Source organism: Lepidochelys kempii, chromosome 3, assembly GCF_965140265.1.
Source record: "Lepidochelys kempii isolate rLepKem1 chromosome 3, rLepKem1.hap2, whole genome shotgun sequence".
NCBI classification, from domain to species: domain Eukaryota; kingdom Metazoa; phylum Chordata; order Testudines; family Cheloniidae; genus Lepidochelys; species Lepidochelys kempii.
In genome coordinates, this window is record NC_133258.1 from 61,712,640 (window position 1) to 61,725,138 (window position 12,499).

Genomic DNA, 12,499 nt, shown 5'->3' on the forward strand with positions numbered 1-12,499 from the left:
GACTTTTGACAAAACTGCTCGAGATAGAAAACAAAATATTGAAAAATACAATGTTGGGCAGAATTTTGAAAAGCACCCAAGTGTCTAACAGTATGTTTACACTGAAAAAACAACAATGCAGGAGCGAGTTTCAGAGTTCAGGTCAAATGAAGTGACCTTGCACAACAGCAATAAAAATAGCAGGACAGATGTTTGGGCTTGGGTTGGAGCCTAGACTCTGGAACCTGTCGAAGCAGTGGGTCTCGGAGCCTGGGCTCCAGCCTAAGCACAAAAATCTACACTACTATTTTTCGCCCCTTAGTGCAAGCCTGAGTCAGTTGATTCAGCTCTGAGACTTGCTGCCGCATGGGTCAAGCTTACGGAATATGCAATTTAATAGAAAAATATCACTATGTAAAATCTGAAATTCTATTTATAATTAGGAAGCAAGTACAAAACATCCATTTTAGCGTTTTAAGATTACTTTATTCCCATTTTATAAAGAATTGTCAACACATAAATTAAAAATGTAAATGAAAAAAACTAAAATTTTAAAAATCAAGTTAAAAAATAAGATCAGATTTTCTATGATTTTTATCCACCCTGTGCACAACTTTTAAAAAAATTGTCACTGATAACATATAGTGTATCATTTAAGTTGCTTCTTTTTAAGAAGAACCATAGAAGATTTTGATTTCTTTTTAGTGTCTGATGTCTTAATGACTACGAAAATGCAGTCAAGTTAGCCTTCATCAGACAATCAAAGTCATTCCATACAGGATGAAAAGAATGAATAAGAGTAGGATTCTGGCCCTACTCTGAAGATAATTTATCCCTTTAAAGTAGGGGTACTCAAACTGGGGGTTGCAAGGTTAGCATGTAGGGGGTTGTAAGCTGACAGCTCCACGCATGGCTGACAGCCCGAGCCCCACCATGGACGGGGCTGACAGCCCAAGCCCCTCCAGCCCAGCTCCACCCCCAATCCCACTCCACCTCCAAAGAAAGGGTGCCAAAATAGAAGTTTGCCCAGGGTGCCATTTTCCCTCAGGACAGCTCTGGGACTGAGACAACATTAGAGGGCTTGACTGTTCAGCAGCTGAAGAGCTGCATTAAACAGCAGACCAATCATAACACTGAGACTGGCCAAAAAAAAATTTTAATAGTCAGACACACAGGCAGGGGTGGCACTAGGGGGGTCTGCGGGAGCTATAGCCACCCCAAAATTTGCCTTAGCCCCCCGTAGCCACCCTTACCAGCACAAAGGTCAAATGTTACGCAGAAGTAAGGAGAGCATCATATGTCATTGCCATTCTTACTTCTGCAGTTCTGCACTGCTGTTGGTGGCTGCACTGCCTTCAGAGTTGGGCACCTGGCCCGCAGTCGTTCCTCTCCAGCTGCTCAGCTCTGAACACCGCACCTGCCACCACCAGCAGCGCAGAGGTAAGTGTGGCAATGGGGCGCTAGTAAGCCTGCTGTGAAAAGTGATATTTGTATGTTTATTAATATCATTTTTCACAGCAGACTTACTAGCACCCCATTGTCACCCATACTTCTGCACTGCTGCTGACTGTGGTACTGCCTTCAGAGCTGGGAGGCTGTGAAAAGTGGTATTAACAAACCTACAAATATTACTTTTCACAGAAGACTTACTAGCTAGCAAGTCTGCTGTGAAAAGTGATATTTGTATGTTTGTTAATATCACTTTTCACAGCCTTCCAAGCTAACTAGCAAATCAAGTGATATTGACAAAGTTTCCTCATGCCCCCCCACAATATTAAACAGTAACTATTTTTAAAAAATAACATTTCTGCTTAAAACAATAATTTAATTAAAATATGTTTTAGTCTTAATTTAAAGGCGGTGAGAAAAGGTAAATTCATTTTAAACAATAGGCTTATAAATTTAGCATTTAAAATAGTGTTAAATATAAAAAATGTGTTTTTAATGTATAAGGGGGGTAGCACTCAGAGACTCACTGTGCGAAAGTAGTCGCTATCACAAAAAAATTCGCAAAAAGAAAAGGAGGACTTGTGGCACCTTAGAGACTAACCAATTTATTTGAGCATGAGCTTTCGTGAGCTACAGCTCACTTCACCGATGAAGCTGTAGCTCACGAAAGCTTATGCTCAAATAAATTGGTTAGTCTCTAAGGTGCCACAAGTCCTCCTTTTCTTTTTGCGAATACAGACTAATACGGCTGTTACTCTGAAATCTAACAAAAAAATTGAGAACCACTGCTTTAGAGATCAGGATTTCTTTTATTACCTGTTCTAAGGGGCTTATTTACTACATTTTGGGACTAGAGCGGGGTCGGGGGTAAGGCTAAATGTGTTTAGTCTTGCCCTTTGTATGACTGAAAAGGGGGAAGAGTCGGAGTGAAGGAAACTTGACTGAAAGACTTGGTGGGAGAAAGAACAAGGGAAGGCCAGCTAGAAAGCAAAAGCAATGGTTTAGGCTATAGTATGATCAGAGCAGGCAGCAATCAAACCATGACTCAGGAATGCCAGCAATGTGTTGCTCAGATGCTATGCTGTTGAGTACAATATAAATGCCTAAACAGATCTGCTTCCTTCATCAATGTGGGTCCTAGTAACAACATTAAAAAATTTTAAGGGCAAAAGAAGACAACACAGAAGGTGAAAGAATGAGAAAAAGGATGGGAAAGAAAACATCCAGTAGGTAAGGAAAGATTTTGGCCTCACGGGGAGAGTATAGAAAACTTCAGGCTTTACTCAACCGACCCTTGACATGTCTTCCTACCACTAAAAAACCCAAAAAATCTTCAGAAGCTGGCTCCAAGTAGTCACCAGCAGGTGCACAACCCCAGCATTACAGAATCCAAGAGGGTGGATTTATTCCACTAGAAAATTGTTCTGAAGAGGGTTTATTCTGTCCCTTGCATTCCAACTTCTGGGGCTATGGCATATTCCTTCAGTCAAATATGAAAGTTGTTCAAGTGTGAAAACCCTCAACAAATTTGACTGACAATGTCTTTTGATGTTTTCAATAAATTCTCCCAACACTCTTGTCAAAGAGAAGTACCTGATCATCTTTTCATCAAGGAAAGAAATTCTGCAGTTCTTTTAGTGATTTTGAAAAGAAACTAATTACACTGCTCAACCTAATCCTAGTAATAGTGCTGCTGAGCTGAATACTGGTAACATGTCAGCTCAAAGCCTGTATGGATGCTAAGGAAGAAGCTGAAGTAACAGGAAGAGAAGCAATCATTCTAATCTATACTAATGTGTGTTGAAAAGACACAATTCTGCAAATTTGTTAGGACAGCTGGTATAAAAGTAGAAGCACAATATACAGAACAAGAATCAGAAGCGAACAAGCCCTATATACTCTAGTAAACGATCTACATTTTGTGGCAAGACTCATTACAGCACTCTGGTGAAGCAGATGTGATAAAACTGTAGAAACTTAATTTAAAATTACCAAATGGAGATTTTTAAATTAAATATGAAAATGAATAAAATAATCAGTACTAGAGTACTATAAACGCTTGCATTTTGATAATAAGCTTTATTCACAGTCCCACATTTTCAGTTTTCTATGTCCAGCTGATTTCTGTATTAATGTATGACTGCATCACAGGCTATATCTCACTAATTCTGCTCCACCAAAAGGCATGTTAATATAAACAAGGTTCTGGAGGCTTCTGGCTTTTTTTCTTCGCCTTTTTTTTTAAACCACTGCATTAGTTAAACCTATGGGGGTAAAAATACTGGAAGCCACCTGAATCTTGTCTACATGAGGTCTCCATTCAGTGAAGCTGAACTGATGAAAAATTTATTTCTAAACTTCCTCAGCACAGACAAAGCTTAGAAGATGTCCAGGAGGAAGCTGGCAGTTTTGCAAAAGGGTAGGAGACAGAGATAGAAATTGCAACCACATGCACTATCTTTGCAGACTATAGTATTAACTTCATGAATGTTATATGGATCATTGTAGGCTAGTGACTGTATTCTACTTAATGAGACAGGGTTATCCTATGTTCTCCAGGAACTAAAAACTGTGCAGAATAACTACTGCAGTCCATGGGACTATAAACAAAACCAGAGAAGTACCACATGTTGGGGTAATTTGCATATACTGGTTCAGGCGAGGCTTCAAGAAACACAGGAGACAAAGAAAGAACTTGGGGTATAAAGGGCCAGCTTGACCCAACAGGGGTCCTTTTGATTCAACAAATGAACAAGGCATTTTGTTCAAAGGGGGACACAACCATGCTGAAAGGTCTGGAACCTGTCAGGATCTCCATAGGACTGATGGGGGATGCTGATGAAGTATTTAGATCCTTTTACTGTCTTATATGTATTTTTCTGTATATTTTTATCCTTAAATAAATGTACTCTGTTTTGAAAGAGCTGTTTGGTTACTTAGAATCATTGGTATTTCCTGGAGAGAAAGTGCAGACACACAGTTGTCACAGATCTTAAGTCACAAAGGCAAACAAAGCCTGTTTTTCTTTCTGTCTGGTAGTACCATCTCATGCTTTTACTTAAACTTTGACCTAGTCTACAGTACAAAAAGTTTACCAGTGATAGCTATACAGATATTACTACACCAACAAACCCTCCTAGAGTGCTTTTTGACAGTATAACTTATACCAGTTCCCTGAACAAAATAAGTTATACTGGCAAAAGCATTTTTTTGCCAGTATGAATGCATCTGCACTAGGGTTTTTGCACAGTGTTTTAAAAAAAGTCTTAAAAAAAATCACCCTCCCCAAACTGACATCACTATTCCGGCAAAAGTTTTAAGTGCAGACTTGGCCTTTGCCTCTTTGCTCCAGAAACATATGTAGGTTCTTTAACATGGGTCTCTAGAAAATCACCCATATGCTTTGCTAGCTCCGTGGCTGGAAGATTTTAGCAGCAGTTTTCCTTTGACCTCTTAATGAAACAGTAGTGCAAACAGGAGTTAAGGTGCATCTAAGAAGAACTAGCTTGAGCAGCTGAATATGTAGACAAATATATTTAAAAAATAAAGTTGAAATCCCTGCTTCAGAACAATATGCTTTATATTTAACTCCTCTTAAGTGATTAGGTGCTATGTCAGTAAATAGCATTAGCGTTGAACACACTTTAAATTTGCACCATTTGATGCAGACCATTTGAAAGCCAATCATTTGATGTTGCTTACCCTGTTGGACGAGTAGCCATATCTAACAAAATACTCTTCCACTCCCTTCGCTTAAATTGCCATATGCGTGCTGTCCCATCACGGCTTCCACTCACAAACCTACAAAAGAAAAATTACCATTCAATATCAATCAGAGGTAAGCCGGTTCATATGAAAATTGATTATGGAGAGAAAATGCTGTTAATCATTAGGTTTTTATTCTGTAATGTACTACACAAACGAACCAATATACCTGTTATTTCAAAAACTCTGCACTGCTGATTTTGGGTGGCATGCACTTCACTCTTTGCTCTGTTGAATGTGGGACCACAGTGGAGACATCAGGGTAACTCTATACAGATGCTAAGCCAATGCCCCCTCCCTTCATACAGTCCCAGTGCAGAAGCTAAGTGGTGCAAAAGGCCAAGATGCCAGGAAAGCAGAAATTAAAGGTAAAGACACACCTTATTTCAACAAGCAAAACCTATCCCTGAAGTAATTTGGAACTGTGTATTTTGTCGTAGTTGCTATGATATCTAAATTGAACTTTTTTCTCCCTGACGGCTTAAGTTGGAAAAACCTAGTGGAACTCTCCCAAGCTCAGTTTAGAGCAGTTTATATCATGATAAAATTGCATATTGGAACACTAATTGTCAGTGGGGGAAATGGTTGCCTTCCTAATGAATTTAAATTTCTTTCCTTATCTTTCATGTCAACCATCCAGAAGAGCTTTACAAATTATTGTGATATTTATAAATAAATATCTACTCCTCATGAATTTCAAGCAAACACTGTCCAGAATGCTCTTCCTTACCCTACCTGATCATTTTTGCTGTGAATCAAGTTGCCACTTACTAAAAATGCTATTTAAATAGCCTTCTAGGACAATTGATAAAGTATACTAGAAATATTTCCAAAGTGTACCAATGAACCTTTCATCTCTTCATAACCCACAAAAAATTTGGTCATTAAGTAACTAAGCATTAGGGACTTGTAACGAAAGTGATGATAAAGAGGAAGCCATTTTATTTAATTATTTTAAATAAATCTAATGATGACCCATAAAAATTACTAAATATTGCAGATTACCTTTAAATATAAGTTGACATAGAATGCTTCAAAACATACAGCAAAATATTTCTAACAACTCGAGAAAACAACTGACATTTGGAAATTATTTTCGTGAGGTTGCAAAAATTGTCCTGAAATAAAAACATACAAATATTCGCTTGCTTACCTGTTACTAGTGTTAGAAAACTGAATGCTGTCAACTTTGTCCTATATAAAGAATACAGAAATTACCAGTGAATTCCATCTATCAACACATTTTAATCAAATACTTATGTAATTTTAAAATAGTATTTACAGTATGAAACTCCAACTCTGATATCTTCTCTGGCTGACCTGATCCAAAGAAATAAACCCTAATGATGTGATCTGTACTTCCAGTGGACAAAAACATTCCACCTAAGAAAGATAAGCACAAATAAGCAATAGTAATGAGGAAAAAGGCAATGTAATATTATTTGAAAGTTGTAATGACCTTAAATATATTAAAGTTTATTTTTATTACCATAAAAAGTTATACCTATGTTGACTCATTTTTCATTATCTGTTTATTTAATATTCAAAATTACATGAAAAATCTGAGACACCAAACATGTTATAAAATTTTTACATGTACACAAATGATTACATATTCCTAATTTTTCTCAAAACAATATTAAGCCATTCTATTTTTTAAAGTAACTTTTCATAAGCAAAACAAATGTAGGATTTTATGTATTTATTTATTTTTAAAGAGGACATGGACAAAGGGAGTTAGTTTCCAAACTCAACAGAAGATTTGAATTCTCTCTGGTCATTGGAAGCAGAATTTCAAAAATACTTAGAAGCTTAGGTCCAGTTTTTAACTCTACTTGTCCAAGTCCCTTATAAAAACTTCTGTACATGACGTGTAAACAAATCCTTTGATGCTCTCCCCTATGCTCAGTACACATTTAACTTGGAGGAAACTAAATCACAAGAACACATTAACTAGATTTTATACCTAATGATACCCAAGTATTCCTATATAGCGAATTGTCTATGCACACAATATGAAAATCTATTATTAATAATAATTCTGAGCTCTTATATAGCATGTTTCTTCAGTAGAGCCCATCCAACTAAGTACACACACTGTAGTAGTACTATATTTTACTAAGCTCCTTAAATGCCTTATTAAAAATCCTTATATTAAAGAGGTAGAAAATAAAATCCTTTACCAGCACTAAAGGAAGAACAGATCATTTGAACTCCAGGGCGAGGACGTTCCATAAACTTTGTTGGCCTCTGACTACAAATAAGAAAATAATTAAATAAAAAAATCATTTTTTTCCTTAGGGATATTATCATAATCAGAAGCAAGTCTGTATCTCAAAAATAAGTACAGAAGAACAAAATTAAACATGAAGTAACAGATGGCTAGCCATTTATAAACAATCTTATGTCACTATGCTTCATGATCTGATCTCGTGGAAATTACAGAACCTCTAGATGGACTACATAGAATCATAGAATATCAGGGTTGGAAGGGACCCCAGAAGGTCATCTAGTCCAACCCCCTGCTCAAAGCAGGACCAATTCCCAGTTAAATCATCCCAGCCAGGGCTTTGTCAAGCCTGACCTTAAAAACCTCTAAGGAAGGAGATTCTACCACCTCCCTAGGTAACGCATTCCAGTGTTTCACCACCCTCTTAGTGAAAAAGTTTTTCCTAATATCCAATTTAAACCTCCCCCACTGCAACTTGAGACCATTACTCCTCGTTCTGTCATCTGCTACCATTGAGAACAGTCTAGAGCCATCCTCTTTGGAACCCCCTTTCAGGTAGTTGAAAGCAGCTATCAAATCCCCCCTCATTCTTCTCTTCTGCAGGCTAAACAATCCCAGCTCCCTCAGCCTCTCCTCATAACTCATGTGTTCCAGTCCCCTAATCATTTTTGTTGCCCTTCGCTGGACTCTCTCCAATTTATCCACATCCTTCTTGAAGTGTGAGGCCCAAAACTGGACACAGTACTCCAGATGAGGCCTCACCAATGTCGAATAGTCTGCATGTATCACAGATTTCTAGCACACTTAATGAGTTGCACTATATTCTTACACAAAACCATGCCAAAAGCCACTTTCAAGAAAAAGAGGTGGACATCAATAGCGCTGTGTTTTAAACCAATGAATACATGTGACCTCAGCTGTTCCATGGCTTTCAAAGAGCAAAAACCCCTTTACACAGCACACGAAAAAGAAAGCTAGAAGTTGTTTAATAAAAAGATATGTTGAATAAAGGAACAGGTATTAAAAATAGACCAGACTTTGCAGAAAATCTATATTCTTTGTAGGTAGCATTATCATCACATTGCCCCAAAATTTCAAAAAGCATCATGATCTCCTATGTAACTTCCATATATTTGTTCCCTTTTGGACATTTCAGTATCTGTTATGAGTAGTAGAAATGTCAACGAGAGCTTTAATGGTCTAATCCTGTGGCATAAAAATAAAAAAATTAAAATCAAGAAAATCCAGATGTTTGTTCTTTTAATCCTTACTCTCTGATTTTACATATATACTGTGGCAGCCTCAAAACAGTAGGTTTTGCATACTATACCATCTCCAATCTGAGAGCTCAGTGGAGAGCAGCACTTACACATACATGTGGTCCTTGTTGTAGTTGATTTATACTAAACTCTAAATACTTGCATTAAAATTATGTAGGCTTTCCTTTCACGTAAGAAAATAGGAAAATGTATTCATACCTTACTGAAAATTTCATTTCTAAGAGTAATGAGGTCCATAGATCTCTGACATTAAGTTCCTGCTCTGTGCGGCCTTAGAGGTAAACCAGACCTGTCAGTCAGTGGCTCCACCTCCAAGAAGCATGCCAGCTGCAACACTTCCTCAGCCAAGAAAATCTCTAATCACTATATATTGCTATATATCAATACTACCAGTCCCCATACTAAGCAAAGATTGCAATGAAGAAATAGATTTTAAGTACCAACTAATAATCCTGTATCTTTCCCAAAGAAACACCGCGTTCCAGGTGGACTAAAACTATGAACCTCATTATTCCAAAAGTAAAACATATATGTGTTTTCCTATTCTCGTTTGTAATGAGGGCCACAGATCCATGACACTGGGATTTTCATAACAGTATCCACTCAGAGTGGGAAAAATACATTTGCAAAATAGGATAATCCCTTCTTAATTGTTATTAGAAGGGGTTATGCAAAATAGGATAATCCCTTCTTAATTGTTATTAGGACACTACAGCATGGAGCACCCATTTACTAAAGGTGGTATCGACTGATGATTAAATGCCCAGCTTGGAGAACTTGGAGATGGCTTACACAGAGGACCAGGTGGCTAGCTTTACAGATTCTCTCATATGAAATGAATCTTTCTGTCCACTGAGTTACCACAGACCTGAAAAAGAGATAGCATGTGTGCAAGCATACACGCACACTCTGATTTTGGAAGAGGAATTTATACTTCGACTTGCAGGCCTCCAAGATACAATGCCTTAGCCAGCTGGAATTGGAAGATTAAGATCTTCTTTTCCCTTTGACACTGAATCACAGAGCACAAACATTTCTGGTCTGTAAAATTAATATTTATTTTGAGAGTTGTGCAGATATCCAAAATATGCCAGAATTCTTTTTGGGGTGAGAGGGAGCTGGATGTAAGGATTGAATGACAATTTCCTGTGCTCCATGCAACTATGAGTTAATCTTTGATATGAAGCCAAGATTGGTTCTGAGTACCACTTTATCTTTACGGAAAGTGTAGTATTAAGGTTCCCAGGAGAAAGATCCCTGTGAGCAGAAGTGACTGCTATCAAAAAGCCATTTCAGTTGTGAAGAAGTACTGAGACAACCTCACGAACGATTCCAGTGGAGGCCAGTAAGGTCATGAAGAACCAGGATAAGATCCTATGGAAGAGCACTGTGCAGAGATTTAGTTCTCCAAAATGGGACCACCAAAATCACCAATGTCGGTTCTTGTATGATCTTTTATAGTGTTCTAGTGGGAAGATGAAAAGGAGAGAAAGGGTTCAGGAATCCTCTTGACCAATTTTGTGATAAGACATCTTGTTGCCTTGGTTTTGTAATCCTGCCAATGAGAGAAGAACATGTGAAAACTGTGATTCAGGTGGAGAAAACACAGATCAACAGGAAAAATGAATAAATCTACAAGTAGTTTCCAGTGTGAGTAATCTGTCTAGCTGCTGAGCCAGTCGCCTGTAATATTTTCCTTTATATGTGAAGGAAGCAGGCTGACAGTGAACTCTCCTCCGCCCAAGGCATCAGAAAGTGAGTTTCTCTTTATTGACCTGTGCTGTGCATCTTGTTTCATCTTGTCTGTTGATGTATGACATGGCTGAGGTGTTGCCTTTCATGACCAGCACATAAGGGGGGTCTAGATACAGGAGCTGAGCCTTGATACCATATTGAATTGTACTGACTTGTAACCAGTTTTTACTGTCTTTGCTGTTGTTTGGACCATATTCTCCAGAATCTGGGTGAGGGGGGATGGGACTCAGCAGGGAGTCTGGAGGGCTTAGCTGGGGGTCCGGGTGCTGGTGGGGTGGGGGTTTAGGTGCAACTGGTTGAGTGTCTGGGTGCAGGGGGCTCATCAGGGTGGGGGCTGGTCTGGGTGAAGGAGGGTGGGGTTCAGGGTGCTGACTGTAGGAAGTGAGGCTCAGTGGGGTGGGGGTTCGGGTGTGGGGGGGCTCAGTGCGGGGTTCTGGGTGCAGAGAAGGTCTGGGTATACAGGGGTCTGGATGCACGGGGATTGTGAGGGGAAGCAAAGAAATCTGCGGGGAACATGAATTCTGCGTGCACACAGTAGTGCAGAATTCCCGCAGGAGTAGTGAGTGAAGTGACTGAGGGAGGAATAGGAATAAAATCTGTACTGACTTCATAAGAACACAAGCCCACTGAGGAACATCTATACTGGAATCTACTGATCACAGAAGCATGTGAACATGGGTTGACCATTTTGATAAGATTCCTCAGCTTCTCCCATCTTTCCTAGTAAATGAAAACTTTTTAGAGAGCCGTATTTATCTCTACTCTGAGGTGTGGAAACTGCTGAGATATTAACTAACTACACACAATTTATCAAAGCTCTGGCTCTCCAGTATCATTCATCTATGGCCCTGCCTCTGGATGGGGCTTGAATAAGGTGGTTATCAAGGAAGGGACAGACATGGAAACTCTCCTGTCTGAGAGCTGCTATTAACACTATCAACACTTTCATAAACACTTGCAGGGCTGTTGGTAAACCAAAAAAGACAAAGACCTGTGCTAGTAGTGTTATGCTTCTAAAGCAAAGCAACTGTGACACTGCTGAACTGGGATAGGGGGCTGGGAATCCTTCAGATCTACCGATGTCATCAGGTGTCCCATGCTCATGAAAGCTAATATGAATATTAAAAGTCTCCACCTTGAGTTTTAATTTCTTCATGAATCTGTTGTGTTATTACACATAAAGAACTGACTTGTAGCCTGCTTTGACTAAGAACAAGATGTAATAAAGGCCTCAACTCTTTACTGGAAAAAGGGACAGGGTCAGTTACTCCCATTCATGGAAAATGAAGGACGGCTGTCTTCACATTTAATCTCTTTTGTGGATCCTTTGACAAGTGAGATGGGGTAAATCTGTGCCTTCTTTATGCATCCCAGGATTGCATAAGCTTTTGGCCACAGTATCACACTGGGAGCTCGTGTTCAGCTGATTATTCACTGTGACTCCCAAATCTTTTTCAGAAAGTCACTGCTCCCCAGGATAGGATCCCCATCCAGTAAGTATGGTCTACATTCTTCGTTCCTAAATGCATACATTTACATCTAGCTGTATTAAAACACATATTCTTTGCTAGCGCCCACTTTACCAAGAGATCCAGATAACCCTGAATCAGTGATCTTTCCTCTTCATTATTTACCACGCCCCCAGTTTTTGCGTCATCTGCAAATTGGTTAGTCCCTAAGGTGCCACTAGTACTCCTTTTCTTTTTGCAAACTTTGACAGTGATGATTTTATGTTTTCTTCACTGATAAAATAGTCAAGGGCCAAGAACAAATCCCTGCAACAGACTCCTGGAAACAGATCTGCTTAATGACAACTCCCTATATACAGTTACATTTTAAAATCAGTCAGCCAGTTTTCAAATCCATTTAATGTGTGCCATGTTAAATTTATATTCTTCCAGTTGTTGTTTTTTTTTTAATCAAAATGTTGTGTGGTACTAAGTCAAACACCTGACAGAAGTCTAAGTATGTTATGTCAACACTATTACCTTTATCAACCAAACTTGTAATCTCATCAAAAAAATATATCAAGTTAATCTGA

The 12,499-nt window shown here is 38.7% G+C and overlaps 1 protein-coding gene across 7 annotated transcripts in view; it reads right to left on the reverse strand.

Annotated features, from left to right (window-relative positions):
- PHIP (PHIP subunit of CUL4-Ring ligase complex) overlaps window positions 1–12,499 on the reverse strand; it is a 305,027-nt gene that overhangs the window by 180,424 nt on the left and 112,104 nt on the right. For all 7 annotated transcript variants that reach the window (XM_073336505.1, XM_073336504.1, XM_073336507.1 and 4 more), the window contains 4 exons: window positions 7,377–7,447; window positions 6,476–6,576; window positions 6,347–6,387; window positions 5,131–5,229 (listed from right to left, as the gene is read on the reverse strand). In XM_073336505.1, the coding sequence (XP_073192606.1) occupies window positions 5,131–5,229; window positions 6,347–6,387; window positions 6,476–6,576; window positions 7,377–7,447 (312 nt within the window). The remainder of the gene's footprint in view (window positions 1–5,130; window positions 5,230–6,346; window positions 6,388–6,475; window positions 6,577–7,376; window positions 7,448–12,499) is intronic.